Genomic DNA, 20,782 nt, shown 5'->3' on the forward strand with positions numbered 1-20,782 from the left:
TTTTTACTGATGTATAGACCTTATGCGCCATTGTAGAAAAAAACAAGCGCTGAAAAATCAGCCATCTTTAGAATTTTGTATTTTAACTTCCGTTTTTGTGGTAGCTCTGTATATTTATATGGCATTGCTGTCAAAGAATTAACTGCTGAAATGTATTTACTTAGAGTTAATGAAAGTTATCATGAGCATTGTAATGTTTGAAGCATATGTCATAACAAATGTCAGTAGACCGGAAAGATTTAAAAATGAGTGGTTTGTTCATAAATCCGTGAGATCCGTGAGATCTTACCTTCACGCTGTGGAAATACAAACCGGAAGACAAGTTGAAAAGCACTGAAAAGGGGCGGAGCTACAGCTGAAAGGGAATCATTCCGTTTCTTTTCCTGAACAGTGGATGGGCTTTTGTTTTTACTGAGCATGAATCGAGCACCATGGTTTGTTTTTCAACTCCCCCGATCCTTTCTATTTATGGAAGGGAATCTTCAAAGATAGCAATTTTTGAGGAGATCAAGACAAACAGGGTGATATCCGTCCTTCGGATGAGACGTAAAACCGAGGTCCTGACTCTCTGTGGTCATTAAAAATCCCAGGATGTCTTTCGAAAGAGTAGGGGTGTAACCCCGGCATCCTGGCCAAATTTGCCCCTTGGCCTCTGTCCATCATGGCCTCCTAATCATCCCCATATACTGATTGGCTTCATCACTGTCTCCTCTCCACCAGTAAGCTGGTGTGTGGTGGGCGTTCTGGCGCAATATGGCTGCCGTCGCATCATCCAAGTGGATGCTGCACATTGGTGGTGGTTGAGGAGATTCCCCCCTTCTATGTAAAGCGCTTTGAGTGCCGAGAAAAGCGCTATATAAATGTAATTAATTATTATTATTATTATATTATACAGTTCCGGCCTCTGCAGTAGAAACAGTTTGAGGCATTTCCTCCCTTTCCATGTGACTCTGGAAAAGGCTTGTCATAGCATCTACGATGCCGGGCTGAATTTGTATCACGTGTCACACTTGTGTAAGTTCATGCACCCTACGTACCCAAACTTTGATAAAAAACAGGAACAATGTCACCCCGACCCAATGAACCAAACACACTTCAGAGCCTCAGCTGAGTCAATAGAAGGCCCCTCATATTTTATAATGACACTTAAAGCTGTTTATGTGAACTAAGTCCCAATTTGAGTCTGGTCCTAAGGCCCACAATTCCTTGCCGAACACCTGTGGCACAGCACAGCGGGACTGGGGCAGGAAACAGGTGGCAAACACAGTCTTGCATCATTTTGTCCATTCTCACGGTGGAGCGCAGCAGGATTGTGCTCGCACCATAAACATAATCACATGGCTTAATTTATTACGCAGTCTTTTTTTTCTCTCTCTAAAACATGTCTTATAGTCTGGCACATGGTGTCCACAAAGGATTTTCAAGCTTTTTCTCAGAGGTCCAATTTTTTATGTTTCCAACACATTTAAAAAATCTTCAGCCTTCGTTTTATGTAAATATCTACTCATAATATTTCATAGAGTTTTGTGGAACACTTTGCATATTGGATTTCTGTGGACTGAATGCCAGAAGGTGATATGCTGATCAGTTATATGGAAACTATATTGACTTCAAAAGACGATTTTTCTATTCAATGTTTCACTTATCTGCCACATAATGGATTGTATTATCTTTCTGTGGGGGTTTTCCCATCAAATTTTAATTTGAATAATTATTTGGCATAATGTATTTCATTTTGATTTAAAAAAATTCTAGCACAAAGTATTTGCTGAAATGTTCAGTTTTGGTAAAATATTTTGTTGTAGGTTGCTGTACATTGTTTATTCATATTTGAGCCATATTTAAAGGTATAGTTCACCCAAAAATTTAAATTATGTCATCAATTACTCAGCCTCATGTTGTTCCAAACCCGTAAGACCTTCGTTCATCTTCGGAACACAAATGAAGATCTTTTTGATGAAATCTGAGAGATTTCTGTCCCTCTGCTGACAACGCAACTACCACTTTGATGCTTCAAAAAGTAAAAAAAAAAATTCTAAAGGGACTCAATCACTTTACATGATGAGCAGATTGAATTAAGGCTTTTATTAATATTATTTTATTAATTCAAATATGTTGCTGTGAACTGTTTATTCATATTTTAGCAGATCAAAAGACATCTATAGGCTCTTTGCACGTTTGTCATCGTCCTGTAAATTCACATCTAAATGTATAAATTTATAGAATAAATCAGAAATTTATTTTGGCTCAAAATATCTTTGAGAGTATCTGTGGGCAACCAGAGTTGACTATGAATTCAGAGCTTGTTAAATTAACAGGCCATTTAATTTGTAAGAACATTAGACCTGTTAACGGTGGTGTCCAGTAACATGTAAAATGTTTTGGCTGTGTAAGTTTTCAGGAGCTGTGTGTGGTCTGTTTGAAAACGTCTTTCAGGCGGGCACAGCTTTGCCAAAAACAGCATTCACAGAAGCATTTACGTGGGTCATTGTTAGATAGTAGGACGCCAGCCAGAGTTCTCTGAGTGAGTCCATAACAAAGAGCTAACAGAACTCTTCACAGTCGCAATTGATAAAGAACCTTAAAAGATAAGTATGAGACATAAAGAGACACCAGATGCAATCAACACACTGTTCCAAAGCCTAGTATACTGTCTTGATGTCAGCTGCCTTCTTAAAGGGATAGTTCACCCAAAAATGAAAATTAGCCCATGATTTACTCACCCTCAAGCCATCCTAGGTGTGCAGTATATGACATTCTTCTTTCAGACAAATACAATCGGAGTTATATAAAAAAATGTCCTGGCTCTTCCAGGCTTTATAATGGTTTTGAAGTCCATCAGAGGTTATCCATCCATGATAAAAGTGCTCCACACTGCTCTGGGGGGTTAATAAAGGCCTTCTAAAGTGAAGGCCTTCTATAAGTGAGAAATATAGAAAAATATCTATATTTACATTTATGCATTTGGCAGACGCTTTTATCCAAAGCGACTTACATTGCATTATCCTATACATTTATACATAGGTATGTGCAATCCCCTGGGATCGAACCCACAACCTTGCGTTGTTAACGCAATGCTCTTACCACTGAGCTACAGGAAAGCTTTATCGACTAAATTTAAGTCGATTTATCGACTATATTTAAAACTTTATCGACTAAAATAACTAGCTTGCGGCAGACGGCTGTACGCATCACACCCTAACCCTAACCCATTTATCGCGAAAGAGTAACACTTGACCTTGACGTACAACGTAATGATGAACGCGGAAACGCAGAGAATAGAGCAAAACAAAACACGAATTAGAATTCTAAAACGAGAATTTTTAAAGAGAAATGTCGGAGGAGCTTGAGTTTGTTGCCCAGCCCTGTTTGTTTGAACCGCGAGAGGCATCAAAGCTTACGCTACTCCTACATCCTACGTCATACAGCGTCAAATGTTACTCTTTTGGCGCAAGTCGACTTGCATAGGCCGTCTGCCGGAAGCTAGTCATTTTAGTCAATAAAGTTTTAAATTTTAATATTTTTCTTGCATGAATGCATCGCTTCGCTTCAGAAGGCCTTTATTAACCCCCCCCAGAGCCGTGTGGAGCACTTTTATCATGGATGGATGTGCTTTGATGGACTTCAAAACATAAACGGCCGATCACTGCCATTATAAATCTTGGAAGGGCCAGGGCATTTTTTTTTATATAACTCCGATTGTATTCGTCTCAAAGAAGAATGTCGTATACACCATTGATACCTTGAGGGCTAATTTTCATTTTTGGGTGAACTATCCCTTTAAGTAGCATCCAAACTGAAATGGAACCTCTTTTTGCGCTTGTCTGAAGTTTAAAATCATTGGTTACCCGTAAGCCAATCACATAACGTTTGGTTATGGTGTGTGTTATGCGCATGCTCAGCCGCATCTAACTTCCACTGTAAACACATGTATGATGCGAAAACAAAACCATCGAGCGAGATACCGGAGTGAACATGGCTGTCAACGACTTTTTCAGATTATGTGAAGTAAATCTACGCATCCACGGTACAATCAGCGTCTACGTCACGGCTCTCAGCCCGCCCTCTGTTCGTTGATTGTCCGGCTGTTTTCAGGCCGGAGGAAAACGGAAAGCTATGACGCTGTCTCAGACTGAGTACAGAAGCGAAATGAAATTGAGCGAAAGTACGAAGTCTGACGTAGTCAGGCTAGATTTCTCTCACTTTGTCAATCATCTTTGATTTCGCTTTGCTGTACTTTCTGGATTTGCATTCTCCGTGAAGAATACATGCTGCTCACTGCAAATTGTGTTCGCTGCTTGCACGTTTTACGACACTTTTAAAGTGAAATTTCTAGTGAGTGGCACTACTGGCATGTTCAGTTTTATCCTTTACCTTGTGAAAAGGTAAGAAAGTTGTTGCTGTTTTACTGCCACTTGTGCTTATTTTAGCTGGAAACAGTCATTTGTAGGTATGTTTTTGGAGTTTTGCAAAAATAAAGGTAGACACCTCTATTTACAGTGACTTCAGCCAAAAGTAGGCTTCTTAGAAGACATAATAAAGCAGTTTAGTGCCAACCCTTTTGACCAGTCTTCACATCCTGAGTGCTTGTGATGACTTCAAATGCTGTCTATGGAGGCAGCTCACTAGCTTTTTGGATCACAGCCAGAGGAGACATCTGCTAGTAAGAGCCCTGGGAAGTGCCTACTGCCCAGAAGTGACATCAGCTTGTTTGCTTTAAACTTGAGGAAGACACCTCAGAGTCGTCTGTAATATCTCAAGACCTCTGTAATTATCCAGACAGCAACTTTAATCAATGACCCTACCGGACTGTACCGGCCACTGCTGAAATCACTAGATATACACAATGACTTTCACAAGCACTTAACTGGCCCTCGCATCCTGTTCAGGTCATAGCTCTCTCCCGATGACTGCGGGCTTTTACATGCTCCGTTTGTAATGCTGAAAATATTCGGAGGGGTATTTTTTTCTGTTTTCCATTTATAGATCTTCGGTTTCATGAGATTTTCGACTTTTTGCTCTAGATACTTTGAGATATTTTAATTAGGTGGTATTATATTACTCTTATTGCACAACATATGTGGCAGAGCGATATGGATCACAACATGGGTGGTTTCAACTGATTAAATTACGTACCATTTTATGTTTGGGATTGATGTTATTTGGGGGAAAAAATGGTGACTTGGTGTTCATGTAGTTACATTCCTACTGGATTTATTAACATTTTAAGTTCAATGCTTAAAGATGTTTCAATGCTTCAATAGACGAAAAGTATTAGGTCCATTCAATGCAAGTGTAGCTGACCAAAACTTCATTGGGTTCATTCAGTGCATAAGGACAGCCTAAAAGTAATCCATATGATATGGGATTGGGATTTATAATGTTACAAATGTATCATGGTTTCCACCAAAAATATTAAGCAGCACAACAGTTTTCGACATAATAAATGTTTATAAGCAGCAAATCAGCATATTATAATGATTTCTGAAAGGACATGAAACATCTGTCCCCTATAGTGTCTTCAGGGATCGTTCACACAGCTAAGCTAAAAGTATCACAGACACATTTGATATGCAGAACCAAAGCCTAAATCCTAATCCAAAATGAAATCTTTAACATTTTTCCTTTACTGTCTTACATGCTCTGGTATTTCAATAGTAAACCAAATTAAATAAAGAGTTACTGCTCAATTTGTCCAAATAAAATTCCCAAAGCATCATTATGCGTTGTTAAGGTTGAGGGATAAATATTTTGATTATGAATTACCTGTATGCGTGTTGTTTTCTTTTTCTTGTCATCTAAATCTCAAAGAAAGGTCAAAAACTCCTCCCACGTCCAGTACTGTGAAAATATTATCTTTTCTTGCCTCTATACTTTGATGTTGAAAGTAATCAGTGGTTTATCATTAATAACATATTCAGCAGACATGCTCTTGACATTTTATTCAGATGACCAACATCAGCTTATTGGAATGTGGATTACCACGGCAGGCCCAATTTCTGATGTTGACCGTTACGTTACCATGGTGAAGAAGGGAAGACCAACAACAGTGCTATACATACAGCAGCAGTTTTATCATAATAGTTGGATGATGATAGTTAAGATGCAATTATATACAGTGTAATGTTACAAAAGCTTTATATTTCAGATAAATGCTGTTCTTTTGAACTTTCTATTCATCATAGTATCATGAAATAAAAATGTAAATAACTGTTTTCAACATTGATAATAATCATAAATGTTTCTTGAGCATCAAATCATCATATTAGAATGATTTCTGAAGGATCATGTGACACTGAAGACTGGAGTAATGATGCTGAAAATTCAGCTTTGATCACAAGAATAAATTACAGTTTAAAATATATTAAAATAGAAAACAGTCATTTAAAATTGTCATAATATTTCACAATATTACTGTTTTTATTTATTTATTTATTTATTTATTTTATTATCAAATAAATGCAGCCTTGGTGAGCAGAAGATACTTATTTTAAAAACATAAAAAAATCTTACTGACCCCAAACTTTTGAACGGTAGTGTAGATGTACCTTTTTGCAAGTATCATAGAATAAGATTATGAATCATGGATACATATTTGAACACTCAAACGTTTGGAATAAAAAGCACTAAATCAGCATATTAGAATTGATTCTGAAGGATCATGTGAAACTGAAGAAAATTCAGCTTTGCGTCACAGGAATAAATTACATTTTAAAATATATTCAAATAGAAAACTGTTATTTTAAGTATATTTTACAATATTACTGTTTATATTTTATATATATTCTGTGTATATTTGATCAAATAAATGTAGCCTTGGTGAGCATAAGAGACTTGTAGTGTACTGTAGTGTAGTGTTACATACTCTAACATTCACAATCCCTGCACAAATAATTGTCCAAAAAATGTCCAACGTACATTTGACATCCCTAGTTGTGCAAATGACAACCATAAGCACATTAACATGATAGTCCACATCCACATTTGCATATCAACAACTACTCAGTATGCAGCAGCTCACCAGTATCAGGCCCACACAAATAAACAACAGCATGACCTATGACATTTATGTTGATTTTATATGAATTCTTAAAGGTACAGTACCAAAACTGACCAGTCAGAGAGAGAGAGGGTAGAGAATGGTGAATAAACCCAAAATATGACTATTTTTGTGCAAAAACACTAAACTTTTAAGTAGAATTGACTGAAACAATTGTAGAATATGGTCCTTTCAACGTGTGTACCCTTTTCTTCCCCACAGGTCATGGAGGAGACAGATACTCAAATTGCGTGGCCTTCCAAGCTAAAGATTGGTGCCAAGTCAAAGAAAGGTAAGACCAGGTGTCCCTCATCTGAGACACGATCTGCTGAAGATGTTGTGTGTTTGTATACACTCGTCTTTTTGTTACTCACTCATTAGGTATGTGTACATGCACTATACACGTGTACTATACATGTCACAATAGGGAAGAAAAGATTATTGCAACTTTTATTTCAGACAGACTTTAGCATTTACACCCCATTTGATTCAGGTCAAGATCAATCAGATTGATTGAGATGTTTATATGAAGGATGTTCAATCTGATTGAGCCATCAGTCTGATTATGAATAGATAATGTAAATGTGCCTACTGTTTAGCATGCTAAAGTATTGCTCGTTGCTCTCGTTTCACTGGAATCTTTGTCTTATCAAAGTGCTACATAAACAGTGTGGTTACAAAACAATATTTTAAAATATCTTCACATAATCATTCCTGGCAGTATCTTGGCCTCGGGGTCAGATGGATCCTTTTAGTAGTATCTCAGCTTTGGCTATCATGATTTAGGGCATCTTTTGTTTAAGTTATCGTGAGAAGAGAACAACTTCCACTTCATTTCATCAGTTCTGTTTTGACAATATGTTTGTTGGAATATTATCATATTTAAAGTGGATATTCATGAGGAGTTTGCACCGGGCTGCTTCATTTGTTTTGGAATCATCAGAAATGTGATCACTAGTACTGTGGATGAGTCGAGTCAGTTCTTCCTTTGTAGCATTTTACCTATTAAACTTTGCCATGAAACTCGTCCTGAACCACTGCTACAGAATAATAAATGATTTTGCTACAGAAAAATGAACGTGGAAATGAATGATTAAATCATGTGGCTTTTTGAGAAGGAGTAGTCAATTGCTTTTCTAAGTGATCTGACTTATAATTTTTGACTCGTTTGACTTGGAAAAGTAAGCAACCAACCAGAACAACACAGCAACCACAAAGCATTTTTCATCAGAAAATGTAAAAGTCGTATTTGTTTTGTTTTCACATCTGAAATAAGTTTTTAGAATGCTCCCTGTCTGATGTCAAAATATTTTGCAGATGTTTTAAAGATGTTTATGGCTTAGAATGTATGTGAATTTGCTCATTTTAATATTTTTCAATATACTGCTTCCCAGCTGGCCATTAGATGTTTAATCAGGCAACAGTGCTAGTCCAACCTCCACCAGCTCCTCGAATGCAGGACAGTGAGGTGACGAGTCCTCAACATCTCCTGCATCGATGCTTACAATATCCAACTCCTCAGATCTAGATAATTGTAGCACCGGTGCCTCACCCAGGGTGGAAGAAACCGCAGCGCATGCTTCCGAACCCTGAGAGAAGGTACTGGATCTAGCAGGTGAGGGCAGAGATAAGGCCAGGCCTGTCTCTATCCCCTCTACTAGATCCATTTGCGATCCTCATGACTTACTGTAGATCGCCACCGTGTCTCGGCAGCAGCGGGACGCGTGCCATGGGGAACGCGAGACTGAGCGCCCTCCTCGAAGAGCACCAGGCGGGAGCAGAGTACACAGCCAGCAGTGTTGCTAGATTGGGTTAACGAGTTAAACTACCAAAATGGGTTAAACTACCAAAATAATGTGAGACAGCGTCAATCAACTTAGCGCTAGTTCCCTTGAAAGGGAATTCAGTTTTACCATCACAGGAATAAATAAAATTATAAAATATACTAAAATAGAAAACTGTTATATTAAATTGTGATAATATTTCACAATATTACTGTTTTTACTATACTCTGTTTTTTATCAAATTAATGCAGCCTTTCTGGTGAGACTTTGTTTCAAAAACATGTTTTTAAAAAATGACCAAATAAACTTGACCTTGACCCAAACTTTTGTAGAGAGTACAAAATAAGTATCAAAAAGTACCACAATATTGTCTTTACATCTTTTGGGTCTGAATACCATTGTTTTGACATACACCATGATGCTACTATGAATTTTTTTTTTTTTTTTTTTTGGAATGACTTGGAAGTATTCTTTGAAGTTACTGGTAAACCAAGAACTTGCAACTGCAGTTCCATGATATTACCATTTGAACCATCACTGTACCGTGGTACTACCACAACACTTTTTTTGTAAGGGTAGAATCCTTTACAAATGCTGCACTCTTTCATAGAGGTCATAGCAACATATTCTTTCTTGCTGGGTAACTTTGCTGAGCATTATGTTTGAAACTTGCATATTTTCTAAGCCATAATGTCAATCAAGCGTTTGTTGCACAATTATTATACAAGTGTTTCATTTCTCTGTAAAGTTTTAATAGCTTATGGCAACAGTCATGTTCGTGTATTAATGCTGCAATCGAGAGGACGGAATGCAAACAATGACAACAACAGCTTGGCCATTCCAAACAAACATCAGATCAAGTTTATGTGTGCCAACTTTGTGTTTTCAGGGTCACGGCCCAAGTCAAAGGCCATTCACATTCCTGTGCACGGTTTATGTTGGCGAGGGACCGGGGGCATTGCTTGCGCTGACAAAAATGTTATATAATCGTTTGCGGTTATCTGGTGACGGCATGCAGCAAACATCTCAGCTAATTAATGATGGAAAACACATGCAAGGTTCTGACATGTGGACTGCACCAGGCCCGGCTTAGCCCGTGTGGTCTTCAGGGACCTGCTGTTTCCTGCGAGTCTGTCTGCAGCTTATTACAACAGTTAAAAAGTGTTGATCCTGTGCAACAGCTCTGGAAGAAAACATGCTCCGGTCAGCTCGATAGCACAGCATGCGATTGAACCAACAGCCTTGACTTTGGGTCCACCTCTGCTGCACGATGAAAGTGATCCACTGGTTGTATGTGATTGTTGAGGAGTGGAGATGTTTGTAGTTTAGGGGATTGAATTAAGCAATGTTCTGGCCCTAAACTAATCCACTTTATTTAGATAGCTTTTGACAAAAAGAAGTACGTGAACATACAATTCTCTGTTGAATTCCAAATTAATCAAATTATCATTTATGTGACTGCATAGATTAATATTGCTTTACAGTCAGGGTTATTATAGTTAACTTTAACTAAAAGCTAAATCCAAAACCATAAAAAATATATTTTCGTTACTGCGAATAAAATGAATTAAATAAATTAAATTGTTTGTTAATTAATAAACTTTTTAAACGTATTTTAATTTAGTTTAACTTGATGTACTAAAATAACTAAAACTGAAATAAAATTAATAAAAAATAATAATAAACGTCAAAAACACAACAACATTGTTAAAAGTTTAACTAAAATTAAAATGAAGCCAGTAAATATACAAATAAAACCTAATAAAATAATAAAAATAAAAAAACATTAATAGTATCTCAGTGATACTGAAATAACACTGTTTACAGCATATGTAATGTTTTTATGCTAGTAGGGCTGTCAAAGTTTAAACATTAGTGCATAAATTCAAAGGGTAGGTGTTTTTCAGCATTGTTTCCCAAAGGCTGACTGACGGACTTTCTCCTCAAGAACAGCTACATTGAAACTTCAGTGCAGAAAGGAGGATTCCAGGAGTTCCAGGGTGTCTGGATCAGAGTAGTTACTCTGGTCATCAGAGAAGCCTGTGAAAATCGAGGCAACCTAGTTGTTCTACCTGGCAAATGCTTAAGAGTCTGGTTGAGTAGGCGTTAGCGTCAACATGTTCCCTGTAAGATCAAGGAAAAATCAAGCTGGCATAGTCTTGAGAAAGGAATAACAGCTTGCACTATTTTGGTGGTTCTTTTCGCTATTGCTATGAACATGGTGGTCAAGTCAACCGAGGTTGAGTGCAGGGGTCCCTTGACAAAGTCTGGTGTATGACAGCCCCAGATAAGAGCATTCATGGATGACCTGAAAATTACAACAACATCTGTCCTGGGAAGCAGATGGATTCTACAAGGCCTGGAGAAACTTATCACTAAACCCATTAAGTCAAGATCACTGGTGCTGAAGAAGGGAAAGGTGGTGGATAAATTCCGCTTTTTACTATTTGGAATGACCATTCCCTCTATTACGGAGAAGCCAATTAAGAGTTTCGCTCTATGATTCCACACTAATAGACTCTGCTGTTATTCACAAGGCCAACAAAGGCTTAGCAAGGTAGAATAGTCAGGCTTGGCTGGCAGATTCCAAGCTTGGATCTACCAGCATTGCTTTCTAACACGAGTCTTGTGGCCTTTGCTGGTCTATGCAGTCCCATTGTCAACAGTTGAATCTCTAGAGAGGAAGATCAGTGGATTTCTCCATAGGTGGTTGGGTTTTACCCGGAGCTTGAGTAGTGGAGATCGTCACCACTTGATTCAGCAGGAAGTTCAAGCAGGTGTGGAAGAGGAACGAGTTAGTAGGGTGGTGGGGCTAAGGCAAGGACGAAATGGGAAGGCATATCTCAGTGCAAGATCACCTGGACAAACATCATGCAGGCAGACTACTTTCATGTCAAGTTCCTTGTCGACGTTGTCGTTTTATCTTTTCAGGTTCACCACGTGGCTACGCGGACGCGATAAATAATTCTGTATTATACATTTTTAAGGCCAGACAAGTAGTTTGTTCAGGGTTGATTTGTAAAGAAGGACTGCACGCCTGTGCACATATATATTTAAACGTGCATACCTATGGACTGAACACGTGATGCGCATGTGCGTGACGTCGGTGTTTGCACAGAGGTTTGCGCAGAGGTTGCGCAGAGATAATTGATAATCATTTGCACCTTGGAACCTATTTCCGGGAGTGCGTTCTGGAGCCACCAGGCACTGTTTTGTGCGGATGGGCGGTCGGAGCGCGTTGAGGGTTTTCTGTTAGAACGGTGTCTTGTTAGCGGTCCCTAAGTTAACAACTACTGATTTTCGCAACGGAAGTGAATCAATCAATCAAAACTAACTTTAGCTGGGCAATAACCTTATCCTAGAGCTGCTGTAAAGCCAAAACAATCTCTGTTACTGTAATTTCCTATTATCACTGTAAAGCTGCTTTGAAAGAATTCATATTGTTAAAAGCGTTATATAAATTAAGGTGATTTGACTTGACTTGACTTGTCCAGGCTGTGTATGGCACACTACCAATTCAAGCAAACCTCCATGTCTGGGGCAAGAGCACTCTCCTGCTCCCTGTGTCCAGGGAAAGGCTCATTGGAACATCTTCTCAGCAGGTGCCCAAAGACCTTAAGGGAAGGCCTTTATCGCTGGTGCTATAACCAGGTGCTCAAGGCAGTTGCTGATAGTATAGCTAATGCAATAAATTCTAGCAAAAACCACCATGTCACCATAAAGTCCATCCATTTTGTGAAAGCTGGAGAGAAACTCTGGCTTCCTCTACACAGCCTCTGACTGACTGTTGAAAGTTGACCTGAGCAAACAATTGAAGTTCCATCCGCACATTGCAATAATGTAGTATCTCTCCGGCCAGACATGATCATTAGTTCTGAGGCCACAAAACAGCTGATCATGCTGGAACTTACAGTGCCCAAAACAGTGGAGACTTGCCGGGGCAAAGGCTGGAAGACATACTGTGAGTTTACAGACGTCCATATGACACTAGGTGGCTTTGGGAGAGGGCTGATCCATGGGCAGTTCCTACTGGGATGCAGGTTGAGGCCAGATCAACCCCGGCCAGGTCACCTGGGAGAGGGTGTCTGATGTTGAAAGACCTGAGGACCCCAGGGAACATCACTGATGATGCGTCCCAGTGCATCAAGACAAAGTATATTGCATAATGTTCAATGTGACATTATAATTGCCTCATTCCTGTTGAATCTTAAAAACTTGACTTTACTTTTCGTAAAACAAGTTGCTGTCATATAACACCCAGGTCTTTTCTGTGGAGGATGAAGTAACATTACATCTTTCTAAATGCAAATTGTATTCTAAGAGATTCCGTGTACAGGTTTTTGTTCCAATAAGTAATACCTCAGTCTTATTGGAATTTAGTAGAAGAAAATTACTGGTCATCCAATATTTTATATCTTTAACACTCTTTGTCAACTTGGATAATTGAGATATTTCATCTGGTTGTGATATATATTGAAAATAGCAGAGGGCCTAACACAGATCCTTGCGGCACTCCGTAATTTACTGATGTTATCTTTAAATAAACAAAAATGGTAACAGTCTGATAGATATGATCTGAACCATCTTAATGCCTGTCCTTGAATACCAGTGTAATTTTTTAGTCAATCTAAGATTGTGTATGATCTATAGTGTAGAACATAGCATTAAAATCAAGTAGAACTAGTATTGAGATACAGCCTTGGTCAGAAGATAGAAGTAAGTCATTGGAAATTTTAATGAGCACAGTTTCTGTGCTATGATGGGGCCTGAAACAGGACTGACATTTTTCATTGATATCCCCTTCTTTTTTCTTCTTTTTTTTTCTGCAAGAAGGAGCACAATTGAGTGGATACAATGTTTTCTAGTATTTTAGACATAAATGGAAGATATGAAATAGGTCTGTAATTTGCTAATTCATTTGGATCTAGTTGTGGTTTCTTAATGAGAGGCTTAAAGGGATGGTTCGGAGTAAAATCAACCTAGGGTCCTTTGCACCATGACCTCAAGGATCTATCTCGTAATTTACCCGACTAATAATGCCCAGAATGGTACCAAACTACTACAGTAGGACAAATAGATTATGTACTCATAAAACAAGGCATTGGAAAGTTTATAAGTACATCAGGAGTTTATTTAAATAATACTTGCCTGATGGCTCATGCTACTGCTAACCCGGACGTCGAGGTCAGTTCCGTTATTGGGGAAAAGCACGTAAAAGTCATGTGAACAAAAGTAAAATAATTTAAAATCAATTGAAGGAATTCAATTATGATTGAAGCTTAATTATGAAAAATCACCCACGATCGTTTTGCTTGACGAATGTTTATATTTCTATTGCATTCTCATTGACTGAAATGTTTGCATTTCCGATGTATTTTTCATGCCGTTTGAGAAATATGGAATTTTGTGTGAGCATTGCTGCAGAAATCTACATCTGTCTGTTGTCTTCAACCCAGGTTCATTGGACAAATGTGGTCTGGCTACAAAATTGTATTACATTTCTTCTTGCACATTTTGAAGCAACATTTCTTGTGAGTGGTACAAGTGTGTTCAGTTTTATTTGAAACAGATGAACATGAATCTGACAACATTTTATTACTCTGGTTGTTGCATGTATCACAGCAGTTCAGAAATAAAAGGTCTGGTGAGTGGCGCTAAAAGTTTAATACTCTATCACATTTTAAAATAACTTACTACCTACATTAATCCTGAACTTAAACCTAACTAATATGGTTAACAAAAGCAAGTGTGAGGTAAAAACACATTAGCTTGATTCTACAAGTCTTCAATCTCTTTTATCGAGTGTCATGACTCGTGTTTTACGGTTACCTGAGCACTCAAACTTTGCAAGTGCAGTGCTGTACCAGGTGCGCTACCGAGCAAGTTTACAATGTTAGAATAGCCATATTGAGCTGACTGTGATGAAATCGCCAAAATGTATTAGTTTACAAATCATGCACTATGGTAAAAGTGTTTTGAGGTCATAACAAAGTATCATGCAAGGGACTGCACAAAAAAATTATCAAAAGATGAATCTTTATTAATCAATAATCTATCCCTGTAATCATAATTTGTAGGCATACATAAAGTTGTTGGTGTTTTACTGCCACTATAGTGTTCATTTCATCTGGAAACTGCTGATAATAGGTAAGTATTTTTATTTATTTTTTGAGTTTGAAAATAAATAAAAAAATTTCCAATGAGCATTTGGAACCAGCATTTGCACATATTTTTTTTTTGTCTGCCAAAATATAAAAGTTTACTAACAATTAAACATTTTAATCTGAATGCTAGGCATGTCCCTTGGTGGCTGAAAGTGCTTAGTAATCTCTGGGCCTCGACTGCTTAATAATGACAGATACTTTGCAGACACATTTACAGGCTCCTAAGAGTCTCTGGAACCCTGGATCATTTGGGATGGGACCAACACCCACAGCTATGTGCTATTATCTCTCGCCTCTATTGGCCAAAGAGCCATCACAACTAATGCAGTCATCATTGCCTTCGGATGGGCCCTAACTGGAATGCTAAGAACTAGAAACGGCCCGGAGGTGCTTTCTTTGTGTTTTAAAAGTGGAAATGCAGCTTGCAGTATATTTATGTGGCTCCTGAGGACACATTCCTTTTCTGCAGAGTCTGAGCTGACGTAGGGAGTTTTCATCTTGGTCTCTGAAGTCTCTCGCGGTCTGTTTCACTCATTTGCCATCGTAAAGCTCAGGTTGATACTCCGCAGACCCTCACACAGCACTGTCACAAAAAATGTTGGCTTTGATTTACTTTGAAAGACTTTGTCTCTGTCAGAGTTCTCTTTCTGCGTGTGTATGTTGACATTAAATCAGAATGATGTCTTCTTGTTGTGTCTTAGCAGTATCCAGTAAATGTCCTGTTCTAAAATTAGCAACATTTTGTTGCTGGATCTTTTAAAGTCAACATGGATTCAAAATGTATCCAATATTTATTAAGTTAATGCACGTTCATGATCTTGTTTTGAATGATTCATCTGTGCATGTTATTCTAAAAGAAAAAAATGCTTTTCTTTGTTATATTTCTTGAAAACTCCTTTAGGACTGACATCACTAAGCACTGCTATTTGTCAACCCTTTTGTCTCACAGAAACCACTTTTCACAATGTAATCAAGATGCAATCTTTTGGCCTACATTTTCTTTCTGGTTGAATATCCTGGTTCCCTTGTAAAGGCATCATATTACAAAAATAACATTGATTGCGAATGCTGCTCTTTTGACTTTAGAGGTTGATGTGATTTTATTTTATAAAAGACATAATCAGTTTAAATAGAAGACAAAAAACTGCTTTCAGTTCAGATATTAAAGGGATAGATTCCCCAAAAATGTATTTTTGATTTCCCCAAATTACCCCAAAATTTTGACATAATTTACTCACCCTCAAACTTGTTCCAAACCTGTGTGAGTTTCTTTCTTCTGCTGAACATAAAAGAAGATATTTTGAAGAATGATGGTAACCAGACAGTTGACGGTAGCCATTGACTTTCTTAGTAGGAAATGGATATATACTATGGAAGTCAATGGCTACCGTCAACTGTCTGGTTACCATCATTCTTCAAAATATCTTCTTTGGGTGAACTATCCCTTTAAGCAATATAATAATGTCAGTTCTCTCAGGGCACACACTCACATCCCAAACATTCTTATCTATTTACTTGAAAAATACAGCACCTTATTTAAATAAACATAGCAACTATAAAATATGTATTTTCGATGTGGATGTAATTATGCTGTAGAGAAAAACATTCAAGTATCTTCAAGTTATAACTTATGTTTACCACAGACCAATGTCTTACTCATAAATTTTACTCAAACTATTATAAAAACCCATAGGAACATTTTCAGGGAATCAGTGGCGAATTAGTCTTCATCATCATCATCTTCTTCCACTTATCCGGGGCCGGGTCGCGGGGGCACCAGTCTAAGCAGAGATGCCCAGACTTCCCTCTCCCCAGACACTTCCTCCAGCTCTTCCGGGGGGACAAAGAGGCGTTCCCAGGCCAGCCGGGAGACATAATCCCTCCATTGTGTCCTAGGTCTTCCCCGGGGTCTCCTCCCGGTGGGACATGCCCGGAACACCATCCCGGGGAGGCATCCGGAACAGATGCCCGAGCCACCTCAGCTGACTCCTCTCGATGTGGAGGAGCAGCGGCTCTACCGACAGAGTGACCAAGCTCCTCACCCTATCTCTAAGGGATCGCCCAGCCACCCAGCGGAGAAAGCTAATTTCGTCCGCCTGTATCCGGGATCTTGTCCTTTCGGTCATGACCCACAGCTCATGACCATAGGTGAGAGTAGGAACGTAGATTGACCGGTACATTGACCGCATTACTGCAGAAGCTGCACCGATTCGTCTGTCAATCTCCCGTTCCATCCTTCCCTCACTCGTGAACAAGACCCCCAGATACTTGAACTCCTCCACTTGAGGCAGGAACTCTCCACCAACCTGAATTGGGCAAGCCACCCTTTTCCGACTGAGAACCATGGCCTCGGATTTGGAGGTGCTGATTCTCATCCCAGCCGCTTCACACTCGGCTGCAATCCGTCCCAGTGCATGCTGAAGGTCCTGGTATGATGGGGCCAGCACGGCAACATCATCCGCAAAAAGCAGAGACGAAATCGTGTGGTCCTCAAACCTGACAAACCGGCCCCTGGTTGCGCCTAGAAATTCTGTCCATAAAAATTATGAACAGAACCGGTGACAAAGGGCAGCCCAGCCGGAGTCCAACATGCACCGGGAACAAGTCTGACTTACTGCCGGCAATGTGAACCAAGCTCCTGCCCCAGTCGTACAGGGACCGGACAGCCCTTAGCAAAGGGCCCCGGACCCCATACTCCCAGAGCACCCTCCACAGGATCGTAATTGATACGATCTTTATTTGAAGCTTAAAGTTACTTTTAAAAGGTGACTGTTTTGATCGCTACCGTAGACATCAGTGTTTATATCCGAACTATACACTTTTATCCCAGTACTTCTGTGATCATTTGAATGATTGTAACACAGAAATAATGATACTGTGTGGCTGAAAGCTGTGAAGCGTTTGTGAAGCTGTTTCTTACCTAAACATGACTTCTCTCTCTGGGTCAGCGGCAGCGACAATGCAGATTTTAAAGTTTCGCTGTGATCGTACTACTAGTCAAAGTTTAAATTGACTTCCATAGTATTCATTTTTAGAGATACTTACTATTGAAGTCAACTGCTACCGTCAACCATCTATTGGTCTAGTTACCAACATTCTTCAAAATATCTTCATTTTAGTTGAACAGAAGAAAGAAACTCATAATGGTTTGGAACAACATGATGGTGAGTAAATGATGATAGACTTTTTATTTTTGGGTGAACTATCCCTTTAAATGATTTTTTTTTTTTTAAATGCCTTAAAAATAGCAAACCTCGTGTCAAACATAGACTTTTAAACAGTGCTTTGCTGGAGTTCCCTCTGCCCGTGCCATCTTCTCACATTCAAAGACCCAGAACCTGGCTGACATTTCTGACTCACCCTCACTCCTAGCCGTCTTGGCAAATCCAACTTGGAGCGCTGAATAAATCTCAGGCTGCTGTATGGAGAGATTTATAGGAGGACAGGAGAACAGAACTCCCACTGGCCTGCTCTTAAAGGGGGGCAGCAGCTGTAAAAACAGTCCAGAGCGCTCCGTTCTTCCAGTATCACCCTGTCCAGCGCTCTGTTGCATCAGACTGGGCCCTCGTCTCCATGGAGAGCTGCTAGGCTGCTGGCGTGCGCTGCCCAGTATGCTCTCACAGTGGACGGAGAGGGGATTTAAGGTTCCTTCCTTCAAATGAACATCTTTGGCTCTTTTGTCGGCAGATTTTGGATACAATGGACTCGCCCTCTTGATCCCAAGAAATAAATTTCTTCCCAGTATGACTTTGTTACAGTGTGAGGAGCAAATGAAACGTTTCCATAACAACAGATGTGAGGGACGTTGGAATTTTAGGGCTCCAACAGGATTTTATAGTTGATGCAAAACAAATTCTATAAAAAGTTCCATAAATGTGTCACTAATTTATAGGGGTGTAACAATATATCGTATCACAATATATCACAATAAATAAATGCAACAATATGTATCGTGGATAGTGACAATATGTATTGTTTATAGTTCACCCAAAATGAAAATTACTGTGTGAGAAAAAGTTTACAGAGTTTCAGTGTCAGTACTACATTAAACTGCTATATATAATGTTAAATATAATGTATAATAATGCAATGGGGGAATATTTGTGGGTCCTGATAATGCCAAATGTCTTATGTTGCCAGTAAAAAGTGGCCTACACTATTTTAAATATTTCTAGTCAGTGACAGTGCAAGCATATTTTGTCTAATATAATTCTGTTTTCAGCTTCAGAATCATCAATATGTTTATTCTGGTGTCACTATTGTCCTGTGCATTGGGTTACCAGCACCAAGTTTCCAAGCCTATTCATTTCCACACCCAATGTAATTCCAAATTTAACATTTTAATCAACAGTAATTTTTTTGTTAACCTTTTACCATATATCTTTGAGTATCTCAATAATACCGTATCGTGAGTTCAGAATCGTGATTCGTAGAATCGTGACATGAGGGTACTAATTTAGAGTTACTGCAATAAACTGATCAAATAATGCAGTGAGAAATTAGAGCTCATGCATTAGCGTTGTTATTTCACATGCATGTAATGAAATAAAATAAAAATAAATCATTTATTTATTTATGCAACAGAGAAACATTCTTTAGAATTGTGTGTTTGAACTTCGGTTTTGGCGGTAGCTCTGTATATTTCTATGGCATTAATGTCGAAGAGTAAATGGCTGCTGAAGTGGATTTACTTATTGTAGAGTTGACGAAAAGTTATCATGAGCATTGTAATGTTTGAAGCGGATGTCATAAAATGTCAGTAGAAATTTAAAACTAGGTGTTCATTCATAAATCCGTGAGATCTTACCTTCATGCTGTGGAAATACAAACCGGAAGACAAGCTGATAAGGGGTGGGGCTACAAAAGGTCTATACTTTGGGCTTAACTGGTAAAATAATATGAAATTAAATGAAAATGAAATGTTTATTAATTCTTTTGGCTGAAAATATTGCATAAAGTCAAAATTGTTCAATCCTTCCACAATAATAATTGTTTTCCTTTAGTGCCCTAAGTAGTGATATTTCCCACCAATATAAAAACGTATTCAGTCTCCTTCGTCTATGTCTGTTTGAGCTCTTAATGAAGCACTGAGCACACAGCAGTGTTCTGCTACATAACAAGGCAAAGCATGTACAGCACACGTGTATGTTCTCTGTGACTTTTATAGGAACACAAACAGCAATAAACATCCAGAGCCACTCGGGAGGCCTCATCTCTGTTTGGAGGGCCACAGGAAAGCTTCTGCCTCTCCATTAAGATCTCAATATAATCATCAAGCCTTCTTTGGTTGCAGCCCTCACATGAGAAGATGTTATCACGTCTTCATTGCTGCCGCTACATCTCACTGTTCATGGTGGTGCTGCAATCCAAAGTATGTAGTAGAAAAACAGAGCAGCTTCCTGCTTTTCCTCCATGCAAAAACGCCTGTGTGACCTAAGAGCTCCGTTTAAGTCATATAAAGTAGAAATAATTGTTAGCCTCCGTAATTAATTTCTTTCATAATTTCTTTCTTTCATGTCCGGGCTGTGAATTGAGCCAGGGTGCGTGAGTGCATTTTGTTTTTGTTAGCTCACGAACATCTGTTCGGTCACACACAGCAGTAGAGTCGCATATTTTTGCGCTGTTTGTTGTGCAAGATGTCGTGCCTCCAGATGTGCTAAATCATGTGACTTATGAAGCGCATGAGAACGCATATTTTAAAGCTACGAAATGGAGGCGATTTATTGCACACATATTTTGCCGAACCTTTAAAACAAGGACGCAAGGACATTATTTATCTTGGAATAACTGGTGAA

At 38.8% G+C, this 20,782-nt stretch overlaps 1 protein-coding gene across 1 annotated transcript in view; it reads left to right on the forward strand.

The window, feature by feature from the left end:
• The window catches only part of bicc1 (BicC family RNA binding protein 1), a 100,310-nt gene that overhangs the window by 31,556 nt on the left and 47,972 nt on the right, over positions 1-20,782 (forward strand). Inside the window, exon 3 of the mRNA XM_082151492.1 lies at positions 7,262-7,331. Coding sequence (XP_082007618.1) covers positions 7,262-7,331 — 70 coding nt within the window. The remainder of the gene's footprint in view (positions 1-7,261; positions 7,332-20,782) is intronic.

The sequence above is a fragment of the Leuciscus leuciscus genome, assembly GCF_965113295.1.
Source record: "Leuciscus leuciscus genome assembly, chromosome: 21".
NCBI lineage: Eukaryota > Metazoa > Chordata > Actinopteri > Cypriniformes > Leuciscidae > Leuciscus > Leuciscus leuciscus.